The sequence below is a fragment of the Indicator indicator genome, chromosome 1, assembly GCF_027791375.1.
Source record: "Indicator indicator isolate 239-I01 chromosome 1, UM_Iind_1.1, whole genome shotgun sequence".
Taxonomy (NCBI): Eukaryota; Metazoa; Chordata; class Aves; order Piciformes; family Indicatoridae; genus Indicator; species Indicator indicator.
Genome location: NC_072010.1, coordinates 59413872 through 59435028, shown reverse-complemented (window position 1 = coordinate 59435028; position 21157 = coordinate 59413872). Strand labels below are relative to the sequence as shown.

Here is a 21157-nt window from a genome sequence, read left to right as displayed (position 1 = left end):
AGATGAGGGCTGTTAGCTTAAACCATCTTGTGTACTTTTTTGCCAAACTCCCAGTGATACGTTAAAAGAGGCTTTGTTTCATTGCTTTCCTTTTTTAGCTGTTTTTATCCTTCCTCTAATGCCTTGAAGTTTCTGGTTTGTTTTTGTGGCTTGCTTGTAGTGAATGCATGAGTGACTAGTTAGAGCTATGGGTTGATTATTACTGAGGTCCTAATGAGTGATGCTGGCCCTCTCTAGGTCTGATTTTTCTGGATTTTACAACAGTTCTCAGCAACTGGTGCAAGTGGAACTTGATTCATTGTTGTCCATGGGCATAATTATTATTAGTTAGGAAAACCAAGCTGCTCCACAAAAACTATAAAGAAACAGAATAAATTTTCTTGCTGTGCTTGTAACAAGTGTTACAGTGTCCTCCTGTCCTCCTCCCCACTCAAAAATAACTCATTTTAAGCTTTGGTCGATCTTCGAAGTTTTGTCTTTTTAAGGTAAGGTAGGTTTAGTATGAAGACTAATTAATTTGGAAAACAAACACTTCTGGTTCTTTAATTTCTGAGCTTGAAACCTTATATCTCTTAGTCCAAAGCACTGATTTTGATTGACCTGAAGTGTATATCTTAGCCAACAACCACTGAAAGAATTCAACATAAACTATAACACTTTCCTTGATGGGTGATAAATATGATTTTGACACTCAAATGTTGCTATTTGTGCCTCGTATGAAATTAGTCATGTTTAAAACAAATTAAAAGAGAGAGGCACATTTATAGCCTTATTTCATAAATTAGTAAATGCCAAAGTTAACACTAGCAACTTGAAATTGGTTATGCTGTGCACATCTATTGCCTAATTATGAAGCAGCATGCTTTACTTCCTTTGTGGCACTTTTGTACCTGGTAGAGTTGCTGTTCAAGAAACCATGCAACTATTTAACATTCCTTTATTTTTCAACTTTTAATACATGCTCCTTAAACTCTATTTATATCTTTCAAATTAAATATGGAATTACTAGCCTTTTTTATTAGCTACTACTATCACATTTTGAGTTGCAGATATTAATAAAATAATGTTCACAGCACCTTTGTAAAGTAAAAGAGACAATTAGAAAGCATATGAAGATTAAAAAGCAACACCTGCAAAGCTGTTGAATTTGGATTATTGAATATTAAATTTGGATTACTGAACTGAAATATTTTCCGTCTGATTCTTGCACTGGTTTTTACTGCAGTTTGTCATCATAGAATTACACAGGCATTTAGTCATCTATTTACATCACCTTTGGGAGATAGTCTGTTTCTCCCATCAGTATAATCTTAGTCAGTGCGGCAAGATTCATGGAGGCCATGTTCAGCCATACTGAAAAATATGTTTTAATTATGCCTGGTGTAAGATCAGGTGGGTAGGATGGATTTGCTGCATAAGAAATTAATGGAAACATCCCTGAATACCAACATACCTGCAGTCATTGCCTAAAAGATGTTCTGATGGAGGTGATGTTTTTTCCTATAGGCCTGCAAATGGAAGTAAACTAAAGAAATAGTTGCCTTGATCTGATTGCAGATTTTGTGCTGTACAAAGTTTTGTTAAGTGATGCTAGGGCAGAGGACATGCAGGACAGACAGCAAGTTTATAAGCCTTAAGCAATCTGTCTGTAGCAAGTTTCTTAAGAAATAAATAATGACCTACAATGCCAATTTTCTTGTAGCTACAAGACATTGTATTTAAACAGCTTTTGCAAGGTTATGGAAATAACTGATTTCAGGCATTTCAGATTTCAAGTTAATGGACTATGATGGTATTACATTTAAAAAAAAACAGTGAGAGAAAGAAATGTGTTGGGTTTGTGTTTTGCTCAAGAAAGAAATTATTGTCAAGAAGTGGACTTTGGCTAAAACTTTTGGAGAATTAGCATCCAATTCAAATTTGTTCCTTCAAATCCCCTCCACTGCATCTAAAACAATAACTTTTCTTCAAGCCATTTGTTGCTGTTAATTTGCCTCTGCCCCCATTTCCTGATCTTGTGTGTGGTGGGAGTAGGTTACCAAGCTTAGGTAAATGTAAACATTGGTTTATATTTGTCTTGTATAGATTAGAGAAAAGAACTTGCCTGTATCCATATTTTTCTAGTGAAAATTTAGCATGATGGAGACTTTTGGAAACTACAGAAATGACAATGTTATGTATTTGTCTAATACTTGTCTGATGTTATCTCTTCTGTTCTTCATAAACCCATAAATTTGTTCTCAAGTTTTCTAGAGCTCTTCTGAATATATTTTTTTCTGCAGCTGTAAGTGCTCTTCTACAAGACTTCCTAGTTTTATAGTTCTATATCTTATGTTGCCTATTTTTTGTGTGTGTGTGCTAGTGTTGAAGGAAAGGTTTGTTTTTTAATACACGCTTCTATCTTTAAATTCTAGTAGCCAACCTATGTGTTCTCAGTTGTAAAGATTTGACCATTATTATAAATGATCTGTGGCTTTGTGTCCTTTGACCAACCAGGAGTTTTCACACCTTGAGAAAATGTAATTATCCACTGCAATTACATGACCCTTTTTCTCTCGATTTGGGCTTTAGCCCGGCATTGTAATTGGAGCTAGCCTCATAGGGTACACTTTCTAGTCACACCTATGGATGTCCTTCCTAAATTCTGAGGAACTCACTGCAGGTGTTAACTGTGTTCCTGAGACCTGGATTGGTGGATCCATGGTCCTTACTGCGTATATTAAACACACAGGTTGTGCTTTTGGTTTTCATCCAAGGGCTTGTGAATCCCTGACTGATCCACAGTGGAAAAACACTGAGCATGAACATTGGCTTATCCAGAACTTTTCTTCTGTTTGATGTGTGCTTTGCATCTGATTTCATAGTATGAGTCAGTAAACTTAGTATAGGTGTGTGCTGGCATAATTTTTAGAAGAAAAATTGGCCTGTGTCTCCTAGTTATATAATTTTTTATTTTGTTACTCTGTGGTGAGGCTGGTAAACTCTCACTCTCCACAGGGGATATTTTCAGACACTGATCAAAGCTGTGGCTGTTTTTATGATTACAGAGGTATATGCTATTACTAGAGTATCTGATATTCGATGGTTTTTCAATTTTTTTCCCCCCCTAAAATTTCAGTCTTTGAACATGTTCTATTTTCAGCTTAATAATATTTTTGCACATTTAGTGTCAAGCATATTTCAGTGATTTTCTGAACTGGAATAAGCCTCTGCTCTTATCTGAGGCATGTGTACCACTGGTTGTATCTAATATATCATTCACAAAAGCAAAATATTTTTTTGTTTGAAATCACAGACCCCTTGAAAGCAATCTTTGATGAGAGCACATCTTAATGCAAAACCATAAAAAAGCCTAAGAAAATAAAAAGCTGTCTGCCAGAATCAGAGATATGTTCTCTGTAGGGTATCTCACAGGTATTACCCTTATGATCAGTCTACATTGATAAAGGATATGTTGGGCTCTTCTACTCTTTTCAGATTGCCTGAGATACTCATGGGTGCAGTGATGCATAAATGATTATACTACAGTTTGTTGTGCTTTGTATTTGTTAGTACTTGTGCCAAATACTGAACTATTGCAGGACTTATAGATAGATAGATACTCAGGTTTTAATTTTAAGAATTTACCTTACGAAAAGCGAGATTTTCTGAACAGTTTAATTTTAAAATAGGAAAAAAATATACATGAAGTAGTTTTCTTTCTTTTTAATAATGATGTTTATGTAATATAATATTATCATAAACATAGTATATTCATGTTTGGTCATGTTTTTCCTTCACAGCGTTATTCAACCTTATACCAGTGGGACTTCGAGTTGTTGCTATCCAGGGTGTAAAGACTGGGTTGTATATAGCTCTAAATGGAGAAGGTTTCCTCTACACATCAGTAAGTACCTTTCTGAGATCTGTTTAGGAGGAACAGCTGAAGCTGAAATATGGACACAGGAATGAGAAGCATATTCACTTCAAGTTATATAATATCTGTGTATGTATATACATACAGTACACAGGTGTATGTGTGTACCCATATATGCATGCAGCATAGCTATAAATACAAGAAATTATTGCATACATGTATGAAGCCTACATCTTAGCAGTTCTAAAAAAACATTCTGTACAAATCTTTTTCTGTTTGGCTGTACTGGTAATGTTCAATATACTGAATTTATTCTCTGTTAAATTCACCAAAAGTTTTAAATGAAGACTTGCTATTATTTTTTTAGTGATTCGTTGGTCAGAATACAAAAGGTGTTTCAACAGTTACTTTTATTGCTAAGACTTGCAAGGGCAAATTCAATTTAAAAAGCCATTAATAACCTTAGTTTATCACCATAATTGTGTAATTGCATGCTTAGCGTTACTGATTTTTTTTTTTTAAATAAAGAGTTCTGTGAGGGACTCTTTTCTTTGTAGGATGATCAAAATTTAAGAAAAAAGTCTTCTGAGTCACAAAGAAGACTGCTGGATAAAGTGATTGAAAAGTCTTTAGATTGTTTAAGATATTCCAAATGATTTAATACTCATCACTCAGTGCGTTGTGAATATAAAGATCCTCATTTTTGTGTAAATTGTCTTAACCTCTTTTGAAAGGCAAGCAGACTTTAATATAAACAGGCATTTCTGTCAGGTATTAACAAGGTGGCTTAAAGGATTTTTTGATTACTAGTTTTATTGCCTTCTATGTTGAATTTTTTTACATAGTGCTTTTTCCATTTTTTACGTCATAAGAGTTCTTAATTCTCCACTGATTTACAATACACTGCTTTGTCATCAATATGCGTCGAAAGGAAAATGGACAGATTAAGTTTCTGATGGCCTAAGGGAAACTATTCTGTTTGTTTCAAATATGCAATTGTCTAGGAAAAGCTAATTAGGTAGTTAAAAAGTGGAACTAATCTTGAATGTCAATGTCAGGACAAAGAAAATTTCTCCTTGTAGAATGTCTGCTGGAAACTCCAGCAGTATGATCTACAGCATTTATTTTCTTCTGTTCAAAGTGGAAAAAAAAAATCACAGGAAGACATGCAATATTTGCTGCCGGAAGGAAGAATCCTAGAAGGAAAAACATAGAGCTATTAGAGAAAATGCACTGCTGACATCCCAGGTCCATCACTTCATGTGGGGAGTTAATTTCAGTACAATGGCATGAACAGCACTTTTTTAAATGTGTTGGTATAGCTAAGAGTACATCCTTGACCAACGCTGTTTCTGAAGTGATTTTTCAATCTTTAAAAAAAAAAGAAAAAAAAAAAAGAAAAAATGTAAATAATGTAGCAGTTTACAAAAGGGTAAGTCTACAGAGGGAGGGGACCCTATCTGAATGAGTTAATGAATTCATGCACCACTATGGAAGTTGTTCAAGTTAAATGAAGGCTGTCATCTGCAAAAGGGAAAGGATTGGAAAGTACAAGGAAAGATAAAAAGAGATGGCTGGATCCAAGCTTTGAATAGACGTGAACCTGACCCTTAGAACATCCTTAGGTTTAATAAGATATTTCTGTTACTCCAGTGGGAAACTGAATTGCTTTGTCCCTGTGCATCTTTTTGAGAAATTAAACTTAGGTTGTGATCAGTGTCCTGGATGTAAATAAAATATTATGTATAAAGAAAATACAATCTGCATGCTCAGTGTTTTGCAGGACCGGCAAGGACTGGCAAGATTTTTGGACTCAGTGACATCATATATTCTTGCAATTATGGGCAACTCGTTAAATACTTATGATTGTTCTCTTTGGAGTGTGTTTTACTTAAATTTCTTGAGAGTATCTCAATATTGTCACTTTACCTTGTGTGAGGTAAGGAAACAAAGGTTTTTTTAATGTAACACTTAACTCATCCTCATGAGGAGAATAAAAGTTGAGCAGCCTGTTGAGAAAGAGACGGAACACATTACAAAACTGAGTGGAGGCTGTTATTTTGGAATGGCTACAAAATGCTTTTCAACTACACTTCTGTCAAGTTTAAAAGTAGTTGTATTGACCATCTGGTACAAATCTAAAAGCAGTGATTTCCAAATATCAGTGTTGTAATACAGGTTTGATTATTTTATGTTGATGTATTGAAAGCGTTGACAATAGGCTTTTGTCTTAGCAATTGCCTGTTTTCAGCTTACAGACTAATGCATTTGAAAATAAGTCAAAGCATCAGACAGAAGAGTGTCTCCTCCCTGAGGATCAAGAAGAAGAATATTTTATATACTGTCCTTTATAGAAAGATATTTTTAACCAATCACTTCCTACTACTCTTTTGTTGGTTAATTTTTTTGCCTCTTTGTCAGGGTTGTGTATCTGTTGAACCTAAATGCAGAAGTTGTGTATTACTTTTCATGTGTTTTTCCCTTGACTGTTCAGGAGAGGATGAGAGAAAAATGTTTTCTAAGTTTTGTCACTAAAAAAATAAAAATAAAGAGCAGGCCTCATAATGGGAATACTAGTTAAAATGTACATATATTTAGATATATGAACAGTTTCTTATAAACATACAGCAAGAATGAAAGTATGCACTACAGACTAAGCGTTTTGAAAGAAGTTTGATACCAAAGTCCTCTATAATCCTTTGCAGAATACCTCAGTGTCCCTTTTTCCATTTACAGGATATGAAAACCATAGCTTGTGAGAATATCCTATGAGTTGATGCCTCTTTTTAGTGGCTGAAGTTCTCAATTTTGTTATTTTAGCATAAGTTTCACATGATGTTGACTGATTAAACACAACACTGACAGGAAAGGTATTATGTATGATCCTGCTTTCTCTCATATGAAGTATTTGGTGAGAGGAAAATAAAGGTACAGTGACAGACCAGCTTTACATACAGATTATCAAATGCAGATTTGCTTTGTTTTCTTGTTTTATATTTTTTAACAACAATTTTCTAATGATTGTGTCAGTTTAGGAGCTTCGGGTTTTTTTCTTATTTTACTATGCTGTATTTCACAAAATCATGGAATGGTTTGGAATGATTTGGATTGAAAGGGATCTTAAAAACCATCTACTTCCAGCCCCACTGTCATGTGCAAAAACACCTTCCACCAGATCAAGTTGCTCAAAGCCTCATCCAACCTGGTCTTGAAACTTCCACGCATGCAGCATCCAAAACTTGTTTGGGCAACCTGTTCCAGTGCCTCACCACCATCATAGTGAAGAATTTAAAATTTACGACTTTTTTATCTAATTAACAGAACTTGAACATAAAAGAATCATAGAACAGTAAGGGTTGGAAGGGACCTCTGAATACTATCTAGTCCAATCCCCAATACTGCCAAAGCAGGATCACCTAGGTTAGGCCACACAGGAACGTGTCCAGGTATGTTTTGAAAGTCTATAGAGAAGGAGATTCCACAAGAGTGTAAGACTGTTATGGCAGTATTTTTTTTCTTTGAACAGAAGGAAGGCAAATTGTGTAGGAAAGTCATTTTCAAGATCTTTTAATACCTACTTTGCCTGCTGCATCAGTTGAGATTTGTATTCTGTCCTTTGGGGATTGATCAAGTCAGGGCTCCTAACACACACCATCGAAGCCTTGTCAAATAAAGGAGAAGCAAAATCTTTAAAGTTTCATAAAGCTTTGCAGAATTCCTGAGAGAAAATGCTCTCCAAAATAATAACATTCCTTTTCAATGTATTTGCTACAGTAATTATTTTGATGTCATGTTTTATTATTTTCTAACATATAAAATATGAGAACAAGAAGCTTTTCTTTTTCTTGTGCTTTTAAGCCCACTTAAAGACCACCCATTAAGCTCACCTTTTATGAGTTTTTCGTTTATTACATTCAACTTTATTTCTCTGTGTTTGTGCATATCTATACTATACTTATGTGTATCCATATATATCCACTCATAATTAAGATATATTTATTTAGTGACAGCTTCCCAATTCTAGGTGTATGCTAGTGAGCAATGACAATTATTTTAGATGGATTAATGCACTGTGAATAATTCAGTAGATCTGAATGGCTTCATCACTGTGAAAGCTAGTTGGAGAAGTTGAATTTCTCCAAAGAACCATCCTAGTTATGGCAAGAATTCTTATGTAATAGTTTTAGACTTTATACATTAATGTTCAAAAATATGCCTCACTCCTATCTCACTTTTGAAAAGGGTGAGCAAGATAAGGTTTTATTTCCAGGGTTGATCTGTCAAAATCAAAAGGAGTGGAACTGACTCAATGTGCTGAAAAAATGAGTGCAGCTGCAGGGATTCTCCATGGGGAGCAGGTATTGCCTGTAGCAGGAAGATGGCAGTGCAGTACATGGCAGAAGCTTTTGTTGGCTTTGATGCTAATTTTGGTCATTTTGCAAATGGGTCATTAGTTCAAGTTTCAGGAGGGCTGTTTTGCTTCTAGGGTGTTCTTCATAACAGGATGAACTCAAAGGTGAAAACTATATAGTCTATTTCATCATTCCTATTTTGCTAGAATGAGGACATGAGACTCGTATTAATCCATTAATTTCTCTCAAGAATTATGTGATGTATCAGGGTGGGGTTGTGAAAGGCCACTGTTTGTTTTTTACATCTTAGGAGCAGTTTAGCAGGGTGCTTCCAACAGTTAGTGGCTACCAGAATAAGAGAAAAAGGAAAAAGTAGAAAGGAAAAATCTTAACTCTAAACCACCTTACCTACTTGTGCATTCTTTGTGTTTCCTTTTTATCCATTACTTCTGCCAGTTTTCTCTGTGACCTGAGATATGGACAAAAACAGAAAGGGAAAAGTATGCCTGTGATATTGTCAACAGCAGATGTTAAAATCATAGCAATTCGCTGGATGGTTTCTTAGTAAAGTTGATGAGCAAGAGAAGTTCTTTAAAAGACAACTGAGCCTGCAGGGTCATATATCAACACCCTGGTCACTTCTTCCAGTATAGTGCCTGACTGGCATTGTGTGCTGTGGCAGTGAGAACCTTGCTGGATATGTGTAGAGTAGTGTGTATGTGGATATGTATGGAGTAATGTGGCTGTGTTTTGAGGAGGTCTTGTCAAATTTTACAAAGTATTTCTGAATTAGGGACTGCACACTACTTGTTTTATGAAATAATCTTGTAAGATTATGAGGGTTTGTGTTTGATCTGCTGAGGTAGGCGGTGTCAAGGGTGTTGGAAAGGTGCTGGTTGGGTAGTACTTCTGCCGCAGTACGATGTCAGTGTGTGTCACAACCTTCACGAATGAGGAAAAGCCATAAATATATGTTACTGGGAAGTGTATTCATTATAACACTCAAGCAACTCTCACCCGAAAGAAAAGCCTTTCAGGGTTTCTTCTGACATTTCAGCAGTTTCCCAGTGCTGGTATTTCCACCTCTTCTTAAAGCCTGCATAATTGACCTGTCTGAGAAGAACAAAAGTGAGCCTCAGGGACTGAGATAGGAGCACAGACAGGTACAGCCTGCAAATGAGTCAGAATTGAAGTAATACATATTTCTAGTATCTAAATCAAAGTTAAAAAAAAAAAAAAAAAAGATTTCTGATAGCCTTTCATAGAGACTTTCTTTGTGCTTTGGAACAACACCACCACTTGGTGTATGCAGTACTTTGAAGGTTAAGAGGTGCATAAACACTTACAATAAACAGAAGGAAGTTTAAGCTAAGCAAAACCAAAGAGGAAATGCAGTGTTCTAAAATTCCCCTTTTTTTTTTTTTTTTTTTTTTTTTTTACAAGAATAATCAAAAAGAGGTTAATGTGACATTGAGGCAGCATGTTGGGGTTGATTTTGTGTTGTGACAGTATAATAATAAATGTCCTAGTTTTTGACAGAGATTGTTCCCCATCTTGCAAGGTACTGTAGAAACAGGAATATATCTGTTTAGAGAGACACAGATAAATGCAAGCTCACATGCAGATTTTAAAGTGGTAGGCTTTTGTTCTAGTAGTCAGAGGTATACTGAATAATAGAATAGGCTAGGTCTTGTTGCTTTTGAGTTATCTCTGGTTTTGTGAACATAAGCACATCAGAGTGGAGTGCCTCCTTTAATAATATTAAGATCATTAGGAAACAGGATTTTTTTTTCTTATGTCAGACTTATGCTTTAGGGATTTCAACCTGCACCCACACTGTTACCTCACATCTTAGACTTTACTGAGGCACAGATAGGACTTTAATTGCCATTATCCATGTCTTGGAACTACTCTGGAACACTTTGGGGAGAGGAAAATGGGTGAATTTAATTACATGAAAATCACGGCCTCTGACAAAAATTTTTGAAAACTAGTTATGTGAATTTGGTATCATTTGGAAGGTGACCTTTATTTACTTCATATAACAAAAGTTTCTTTGAGAGTGGAACAAATAGCACATTCCAGGGCTGTGTTCCTCTCTAGAGTTGGCTGCATTGCTCAAAAGGTAAACAAGTTCTGCATGTTCCAGAAGTAGTTGAAATATACCAACAGTGAGGAGGAAAACAGCTGCATGGTTTATGCTTATTTATATCTGTGTTTGGAGGTAGATAATTTGTCTATCAAGTTGCCTGCCAAAAATAAATACAGAAAATTACTAATGTATTTATTTATCAGGAACAACTGATAACATAGCCCTGCCATATTGTACAAAACAGAGCCAGATGTTCCTGATGCACAGTATAGTGGAAAAGGAGTATACTAAGTCCATGAATTTTTTTCAGTGAATTAGGTTTTCAGTACTTTTTTTGATTGGGTGTGCTGAAGCCTGAGTTTTCACATACAAACTAAGGTAAAAGGAAGGCATGCACATTAGAGTTTGATAGGGCAGTATGGAAGTGAGAAGGAAAGAAGTGAGTAGAATGAGGCTGATATGAGAAGACTGTGATAAGCAAGGATTTAAGAAAGTGGAGAATAACACAGTTGAGCAGAACAGAATTGTAGAAAACTCTGTGATGATAGCATCATTGTAGAAATGTGTATGGTGTTATCAGTACTGTTTGATGCTTACATTTGTCACTACCTCTGTGTCTTCCATGTGCAAATGGCTACTATTGGAACTACAGCTCATAAACAATACTAGTTAAATAAAACCACTGCTTTGAATATATAAAAAGATAATTAGTACTATAGAGTATTTTAGTGTGACTTACTCATCTCTGTCAGCTGTTTTACCCTCCCATCATTTAAGTGCTATATTGGGGGGTAATAGAATTTGACTCAAAATTTGCAGTGATGTTTCGTGCCACTTAAACCAAAAGCATGTCCGGTTTGCTTTATTAATGTCTACAGTATCCTTGATTTTATCTATAACAAACACTTTCACATTTGCCTAAAATATCTGTTTTTCTTTACCATGTTTATTTTTCATAGGCACATGCAAAAAAACCTCTTAATATATGTGTTCTCTTTCCTTACAACTACAGAAGTGTGCATAAATGCAATAAGGTTAAAAAAATCTGCTCTTCCAAATTTCTTGTCAAACCATGGAAGATCACAGAGTCAGCAGCTGTTGTTGGATATTTTTCAGCTAACAATTGTGTGACAGGGAATAGTCACAGTAGGTAGGCACGTTAAAATGAGGTAATCTAATCTCATGCTTTAGGAAGTAAAGGTGATTGACACAGGTATCAAGAGCAATGCTTTCTTCAATATATGGCACCACTTACTGTAGATGTGCTGAAGGGGGCATGCCTCTGAATTGTTGTGCAATGGTCACAGCCAAAGGCTGAGAACAGGCTTGATGGACCAGCAGCTTAATCTAGTCTGTCAAATATCTGCTTCTGGCAATTCTGTCTCTCATGGCAACCTTCCTGTGTTTTTGGCCATTGTGTTTTGTTGCATAAATACGACTACACTTTTCTGGATGTTTCTTCATTCTCAGTTTTGTGCTCTTAGACATTTGGGGTTGTCTGTAATCCTAAATGTTGAGTACTGTACCACTGTGTATTGTATAGTCTTCTCATATTCCTTTCTCTTCTGTTTTTTTGCTTCCCTTTTAATGGTCACTGCAGAAGCAAAAAATACCATGTTTGAAATTTCTGGTTTTCTGTTCTTTACTCTTTAATCTTATTCATTGCATCAAAATATGAAAACTAGTTATAAAAGATTTTCAATCTCAGATTTTAGACAATTATCAAAAACATGTTTCCCAAACCAAAACCCTATGACTTCTTTCCATTATTGGTTAATTCAAAATATTGTAAATGATTGTAGATGGATTTCATAGTAAGTTTAAATCCTTTTCATAGTAAATTTTATTCTTGTTGCGTAAAGAAGACTTCTCATTGCATCATCCAGATTTCTGGACGATGCTATCTGGATATTGGAGGGCTCCAAAATTATCAGAACTCCCAAGTGTTGGCCTAATTCTGGTGCTGATTACAATTGATGATCACATAGATAGCAGACTTGACATTACTGAGCACTTTCAAAAATCCCTTTTACGAGGGTTAAACTGGAAATGATTATTGTGCGATGTTTATTCAATATAGTCTATTCACTGTCAGATGAGAAGCTCTCTTGATTGATTCCTGTTGACTTGACAAGGATTCTTGTTTTTTAGCAGGCTACAAATAGAGCCTTGGGGACATACTGTCTCTCCCTGAATGTGTCTCGAAAGGAATCATAAGTCTGCAGATAATCAGCAGTCCAACATGAATCCTCCACTAATAATGTTGGAGTAGGGGTGAGTAGATGGCTCACCCCATCATGTTTGAATTCAATTGTGACAATTCTCTACATTCTGTTCTGCTGATAGGATTATCAGTAAGCAGTTTGAAATAAAAAGTGACATGATACCACTACCTGGCAAAACATAAACCCCTGGACTTAACTGTGCAGAATCTGCAGGAAAACTCTGTAATTTGAGTAAGTGAAGCAAAAAGCTGAACACGTAATTCTTTCTGTGCTCCTGTGGATTTCTTTTTTCAGTGGCATGTGACGTTATGGCTTATTAACAGGATAATGATTTTTTTAGCATTGCCAGACATTTACATTATATTACTTAATCTGTAGAGTGATTGTGGCCTCCAAGCTGAAAACAGAGTGTTTTCAGCATGAGAACGAAATACCAGTACTTGGCATCTCTGCAGATGTACACAACTAAAGACCTAGAGTTTTCCACAAAAGAGATGTGATTGCCTAATTCACCACAGAATTGTTTACTTATTGCAGAATTGCCTAACAGCTGGTGAATTTTAAAAAGATAGAGAAGGGGTTTCATACCACAGGCACAAAACAAAATACAGCCAACATTTCAAAAGTGTAATATGTTCCCTTTTACATGTCCCTCTTGGCCAGCATCTGATTTCCATGTTGTGACTGATGTTCCCTAAGCAGTTATACCCTATCACACTGCCATTCTGGCTACAGGCCAAAACTGAGCATGGTCCAAATCATCAGGAGAGAGACTAATTTTATGAAAAGATTACTCCTGGAAGTAGCTGAGAAGATGTTGGGAATAGGCAGAAATGTAAGATTATTTTATCTCTTTGCCAAATGTTGCTACTATTTCTTCATCAGTATTTTACACTTTGGGTGGATATGGCTTTGTTTAAAAAGAACCCAAGGGAAGTATCAATTAAAAAGTTGTCCCGCCTGTGATTGACCACATTCTGCAATTCTTGTTGGTGTTTTTTTTCCTTTGTCTCAGGATATGTTTGGATGCTTCCTGCCAAGGTAAGAGCAAGTGGCAATAATGTGAGAGTAGATTGGTCAGACAAAACAGTAAAGTATAATTAACCAAGAATGAGCACTATCTCTGTAAATTATTGATGTTCTCAGAGAAATACTAACTGAAAAATATATTCTCTCAGGACTCAGTTGCAGTTGTAATTTCATACTTTTGCATAAATTACTTTTCTTTTTATAGTGGCATAGAATAGATTTAGATTTGGTAGGAATTTTTCCATTCATTCCAGTGGAATCTAGAGATATTAGGCTATCCTTGAGTATGTAAGCATCACTGTCATTCAGCTTCTTCTTGAACAAAATATCATAGGGATAATCTCTCTTTTAATTCAACATTGCAACACTGTTAGTAAAAAGTATATTTAACTTCACCCTGTGCCCCTTGTGTTGTTTTTTGGTATTTTTTTTCTCTCTTCCTCTGTTTTCTGATAAACTTGTTTTAAGGCTTAGGGTAAGATAGCAAAAGGAAACATTTAATATTCTTTTTCAACCCTTACATTGTTCATGAGGGAGACTAAGTTGACTATTTTCTTCTTGACATTTGAAGATCAGGAGTGTGCCCTTGTCTCTTAATTTTTGAGTATCTGTTGGCACCAGCAGCAAAGGAGATGAAGGAATCAGCCTTTCAGGCATTGGAAGTGACAACTTCAGGAAGCATCAGATGAGGCAGTTCTATCACCCATTTAGCATTCATTTGAGCATTGAAGGTGGCTAAGAATAGCCTTTCAAGACCGGAGAGATAAAATTGATATTTCCCCTTAATACTTACAAAAATTTAACTGCATCTTTGACAGCTGGCATCATCCTGCCCCATGCTGTCCTAGTTAGAACTGTGAAAGCTACTTTTCTTCAATTGATATCATTGAAGTAGACGATAGATCAGAAGATTTTTGGTTTTCAAAGATGGAAGTGACTACTCTATAGATGACGTGAGTGAAATAGTGAGATAGTATCTAAACTACTGTGTTCAATTCAGAGCTTTGGATGCGTAAGCATGGCATTGAGAATGAAGGAGGTAGAAGACAGAATTTGAATAGTATGATTGACAGGTAGATCATAATAGGTTCACTTCAAACATGTCTAATCATATGAAAAAAAGTCTTACTAGTAAATTTTGCCTGAAACTACTGATGGTAAAAATAGTATCATTTGAAATTGTTGGAATACCCTGACAGGACATGTGATGGCACTGGCCATGTCAGAAGCAGACAAAATGCAAATTTCACACAAAATGTCCTCTGATCCTGTCATATCACAGATTTTGTTACTTGTGAAGAGTTGTTTAACTGAAAAGTCACAAAAGAGGTCTGTGAGTGTAATTGTTAACTTAGGATATTACTGAATAAAGGAATGATGTTGTGATAGTGTAGCTATTCACAACATCAATTCCTGAGTGTAAATGTATGTTGCAAATTCTGAGTATTTCTTTCATGCTTCTATCAATAAATGGAAAGCGTTGTTTATCAAATCAGGAAGCATTGCACTCAAAGGTATGTGACAGTAACTATAAAAAAAGAGAAAATTAGACAATAGTTTTGCCTTTTTGGTTATTGCCATCGATGGGCAATTTCTAATCAGACTTTTTGTGAAAGAAAAAGGCTTCAGAAATCCAGTAAATGTGCTTATGTACATATGCTTTTTCCCTCCCAAAAGATGAAACAACCTTTCTTCATTATGTTGTTCCATTCAGCTAAGCAAAAAATGTTGAAAAATACCCACATCTATTTTCTTTTTTTTGTCAAGTTGCTACTTTAATAAAGTAGTGCTGTACACTTTTGCTGTATCTCTGAATGGAAGAAGGAATTTTATTTGACATTTCATGGTCTGATGCTTTTTCTAAAGATTTCCAGCTCAATTCCTTTGACTGGTAGACAGAAAGGGGGGGTCTCTAGCTCATGCTCAAGATTGTTATTAGTATCTTTCTGTTCATGTCAAACTGATACCACTCTGTGATTGGAATGACCTGGAAAGTAGGCTTTGCTGAATAAGCCCTTATTAAGGTGACATATTGTTCCTATATTCTGGAATAAATATATACTTTTAACTGTATAAAAAAATAAAATCTGTAAAGAAAAGGTCTCATTTGTGTATTGTGTAACATGAATAGGTAAAACAAGTAAACAAAAAAATAAGGAAATATTTTGTTTAACATCTTTTTCTTTGCCACATGCATTCTAAACATCAGTGTTGAAATATTGATGGGAAGGCAGGTGCTCCTAGGACAGGTTGTTAAAGTGATAATCTTATATTATGCTAATAAAAGAATATGCCAAGGATTTCTCACATGCTTCAGCAGTTTCATATTTTTGGGTAGTCTCTAGTGAGGGGGAGAACTCTGCTGCTTCCATGAAAAAAGCTCTGCTAAGCAGTGCCAACAAATACCCATAATATGGTGACAGAAACTTCTTACTTTGTTAAAGGCTTCCACCTGGGGACCCTAAAGAATTTGACATGCAGGAATGAGTGTAGCTCCCACGTGCACTGTGCAAGAATGCGAGTAAGCTTTCTTGTCTTACTTTTTAAACAATTTTTAAAACTTAAAATTGAGATAGGTGTTTAATTGAGAAGAGTTTAACTGACCATTATAACAGAATATATGTCAAGTGTTGTGTATATAGCAGAGATTTGAGATAAGTGAACATGTAACAGCAGAAGCTAGTCTGCACAGACACCCTAGTTCTTTCTCTGGACTGTTTTTAAACCAGCCTCTGACAGGGTTAGAAAGCAGGCACCTGAATTTCTGATTGCTTTCCTGAATGTTAAAGTCATTATAAATTAATCATAGTGCCATAGCATGTGGTTTGAATGTAGTCACAAAGCTTTCTGTTGTCTGGACAAACCTTTATTAATATGATTGACATATTCAAATAATTTCAGATAACATTATGATAGAATGAATTTGACAAAACTTTTACATTGTTCTTACAGCAAACCTGTAGGTAGGACTGCAGTGTGGCATATCCTAATTTCTGCCGCTAAGTCATGTCAGAATGTATTTTTATCCACATGTTGTCTCCACAAATGTCTCTGAAGTAGATTCTCTAAAAGTCCTGTCTTTTTTATCATTTTAACAAAATGATGAACGCAGTGGCAGAATAGGAAAAAAACAAGTATCATTTCTTCATACAGTTTGTTTGCCATGGGCTAAAACCTCATGTTCAGAGCTGTCTGAAATTAGTTTTTTGTGCTTCTATCACCTTTTTTTCTTTTCTATTTCTGGTGACTGTTGCTTACCTCAAGTCAGTTTTGTTAGCTAACTGGATTACCTAAATACTGCTACTAAGATGTAATTTCTCCCAGGGCAATTTTATGTAGAGCTGCCTTATCAGTACACAGATAAAACATTACATTTACAACCTGATCTGGCTCATTTGGTCCTGACTGTGGGAATCTCCTAGGTTTGCTGTAGTGTAAGAAAAAGCAACAGCACCAGGAACTGAGCTATAACTTATAGTACTACTGCTTGGGGAAGTTAAATATGACTCTATTGTACTTTAGGTTTAACTTCTGCAGTTGAGAATAATAAAAGAATAGTAATATTGAACAGATTGAACATAAGTAATAATTTCAGATGCTAGACTAAGCATAAAAATTGAGCAATCCATAATTATTTCAAAATTCTGTAGTTTAAAAATATAAAGTCCATATTCTGTGGGTAACAATTAAGTGAATTGTGGTGATATGATAAAACACTCCAGGCCACAATCCTGTTAATGGTGCTTTTAGGTGGGAGCCCTACTTTTTAATAACATCATAGATGATTTGAAATTTAAATATCACTTATAGAAAAATTGCAGAACTTTTCTACAGCCCTCACTGCTTCATTAAATGAAGTTTTTATGCTAGAAAAGCATTATGTCAATAACATTGAATAAGATTCTTTCATGAGTTGTACTTAGTAGTTCCTCTTTCGTCCTAAAAGTTCTCTAATTATGGAAGATCTTAGGTTGTAACTGAAGGTACTTCTCTGTTTCCATTTCTTTATATTGAAAAGGTTTTATATCCATTTTGGAACAATAAAGCTAATACGATACCATAACATTACCTTAGCATAAAGCTACTATTTTTTAAGATGCTGATAAAATTAAAAATAAATAAAATTAAAATAAAATTAAAGCTAGTTGTTAGTGTGACATCTGAAGAGACTTGTCTTCTTACTTGTCCAAGTTTCTAGCCCTGGGGTGCTTAATACTGCACTCTGAATGCTTTTCCAAAGTGTAGCTCGCCATATGACTGAACTTACTTTGGGCTTCAAAAATACTTTTTGACATTGTTTACTCAAATCCCTATATAATCTGTTTTGGTCATTTTTCTTGTTTTCTATATCTTCAATTCCTGCCTTCCATGGAAAACAATACATGAAAATATACTTTGCATCTGTCACCTCTTTCACTTTGAAGATCAGTGTAACAGCGTGAGAGCTGAAATCTGAAATAGATTTCATCAGTCTATGATGAAATGCAATGAATATGTACAAATACACACTATTCACAACATTCACAAATATGTACAATCAACAGAGCAGCACAACCAAGCCCCCTTTGCTTCCCCCAAGGGGCCTTCCCCAAGGGGTTTCCCCCCTGAGCCAGAAGGACTCCCCCCAGACTCCCCTGGCAGAAGGCAGAGAGTCAAGAAGCAGAGAGGCTGTTAGACTTAGCTTGTCAAGGTCAGTGTGTTATCTTCAGCCAGAAAAGAAGCAGCAGGCAGAGAGAATCCAAGCAAGCTGAGACTGAGACTGGCCAACTGCCCAACCTTGTTTTGAGTAGAGTTTCTTAAATATTTCTACCTCTCCAATGGAAGTGTTTAGCATATTCATTATTTTGCCCTCCTACACCCAATAGTGACTTATTTTCATTCTTTCACTTTCTCTGCTTGAACTTTGTGAACAAAAATTAAAAAGACAGTCTTAAAACCATCACAGTCAGCTTCATATGTTTTCTAGATTGTACATTGAAAATTAGTTGTCTAGAAGGCAGGATGAACATTTGCCCTAAAATGCCAATGTATATCTTTTGCCAAAAAAAAAAAAAACAAAACTATAGGAGTATAGAGAAGCAAAGAGGAGTGTAGGGCCTGCCTTTTGTGTAGTTTCCCCCCCCTAACTTGCTTAAAAGAAAAAAAATCACTGAAAAGATAATTAAAAATGAAATATCAACTACATTTGTCAGAAAAAAATGTCACATTAGAGCATAATTAACAGTCATTTATTGTGAAGAAATCGTGGAGATAATTCTATCCTGCAATAATGCAGCAAGTAAAATTACAGATGCTTGATGTAATTGAATATTATGTTACAAACAGTATGCCTAAGGGGATAAAAATGGTGAGTATTATGCAAGTAGCTTATGCAAAACCCAGCTACAAATTCTAGTATTCAGTTTTCTATTTTTGCTGATCAAGACTGCTACTTCCATTCCTGAAGGATAGGGAGAGTACATGAAGGCTATACTTTTCATGCTGCATAACCCTAAGACTGGCAAAGCCAAATAAAAGTGCTTCTTTCTATAATAGACTTGGAAATAGATACATATATATTTATGAAGTTAGAAAACTCTTAAGCAGAGATACTTCAATAAGTTTTTGTACGTTTTTGTTATGTGTAATGATTTGCATTGCTGTTCAAAGGAAGACTTGACTTTTGTACCAGTTGTCAGGGAAAAGAAAAAATATTTTTCAAAAGGTGTGGATCAGGATATACTGTGTCACTGTCAAGGACTGAGTTGAATCTGCTGCTGTTATTCATACCATGCTGCAGTCATGCCAGCTTCAAAAAATGAAAGTGCTAACTGGAACAAAGTATTACGGGGCTTGACGTTCCGATTGCAACATGGGAGGCTTCCTGTTCTGGTTATCTTTCTGGGTTCCAGGTTCTTGGGTGTTTCCTCTTTTCTGCAGGTATGGTGGTGGAACGAGTGGAAGTCGGGTAGGTGCTGGGTTTGCTTTTCTGTTTTATGCTGGGTTTTTTCTTGTATTTCACTGTGCCTCTTCTGCAGATAGCCTAAGCTAAGGCAATCATGAATTGCATTATTAGATTAATTAGATTATTAGCTAAGGTAATTACACACTGTGATTATGATATGTTATATTAAACTCTTATTCTACCTCTTTATCTCAGTCCTGAGTTTTGTGTGTTACTCTTCCCCTCACTTTTGTGTCAAGGGAGCAGGCAGGTTAGCCCTTGCGCTAAACCAGTACAACCACCTAGCCAGTAGTGCGTAGTGTGACACTGGCAACCTTAGTAAAAAAAATACTGTAATAAAGATTTGCAGTTAACCTGGAAATGTAAGATGGTAATGTGAATGCAGTTTTCTAATGCCCTTCTTTGAGTGGCTCAACAGAGTAATTTCCAGGAGAGGCAGAAGGCAGACAAGTGCACCTGAAACCCCATATATACAAAATAGAAATTGCTGCAGATACTGTTTTGAAATGAGAAAGATACACAAGAGGATGCTGAATCAAATCTGTTACTGGAGATAAGTGATGTGAAAGCCTATGAATAAATATATATCATGCTCTCATCTTTTGAGATCTGAAAAGTAATTTGTGACTTTAAACTACAGAGTAGAGGATTATTGTGTAAATGTGAATGCTATCTATAGCAAAAACAAGTGTTATTAATATGCAACAAGGCTTTTCCTTTGTTTCTCCCTTACTCTTCATATAGTATGACTGTGTTACTTCCCCAGTAGCAAAAAGACCAAGGGACCTTTTGTTGATAGGTTTTGAAATCTGTGGCTTTTGTGACATTGTTTACTCTTTGGGGTTTCTTTTTAGATGGGAAAACATGGTACTACTTTTGGCATCCTAGTCTGCAAGACTCATCTCCCTCCTTCCTTCCATTTGTCCCTTCCTCTCTTGTCTCCCAGTTTTAAATTAATGTCATCCCCATCTAAGATATTGTTCTGGTTTTATTTCATCTTCTGTCCAGAACTTTTCATAACCATGTCCTACATACAAGCAACTTCCTTCATTCCATTCAGAGTAAATGTCTATTCCTTAGTAGAGGAATCATAGCAAATTGTTACAGCAGGGATTGCAAGCTAGAACACAGGAGGTTTCATTTGAACTTAAGGAAAAACTTCTTTCTTTTGAGGATGACAGAGCACTGGAACAGGCTGCCTAGAGAGGTTGTGGAGTCTTCTCTTGAGACTTTCAGAACTCTCTGCTGTGGATGTATCTGCATTAGCATGGGGGTTTGACTAGATGATCCCTAAAGATCCCTTCCAACCCCTACCATTTTGTGATTCCATGATTCTGTACAAATTGATCCTTAAGTTTCTGTGTGAAGGCAGTCACATTGCTGACTTCTATAGTGTAGCACACCTACTGGTAATAAAAAAGCTTTTTGTATGCTCTATCTTGAAGTTGGTAGGGTTTTGATGTTGAAAGGACTGAATTGCATTAATCTGTACTGTAGAGGAGCATGGAAAGCAATAAATTACTTTTATATTCATCTAGGACAGGACAAGAGGCATTTAAAGTCAGTGAAGACAATGTCAGGAAAAAAAATCTTAAGCTATGTGAAGTTCTAGGAAAAGCTGAAAGCCCTATGAATCATCCCACTGGAGGTTTCTCGCTA

The 21157-nt window shown here is 35.7% G+C and overlaps 1 protein-coding gene across 3 annotated transcripts in view; it reads left to right on the top strand.

Annotated features, from left to right (window-relative positions):
* The window catches only part of FGF14 (fibroblast growth factor 14), a 398429-nt gene that overhangs the window by 306370 nt on the left and 70902 nt on the right, over nucleotides 1-21157 (top strand). For all 3 annotated transcript variants that reach the window (XM_054380968.1, XM_054380953.1, XM_054380960.1), the window contains one exon: nucleotides 3783-3886. In XM_054380968.1, coding sequence (XP_054236943.1) covers nucleotides 3783-3886 — 104 coding nt within the window. The remainder of the gene's footprint in view (nucleotides 1-3782; nucleotides 3887-21157) is intronic.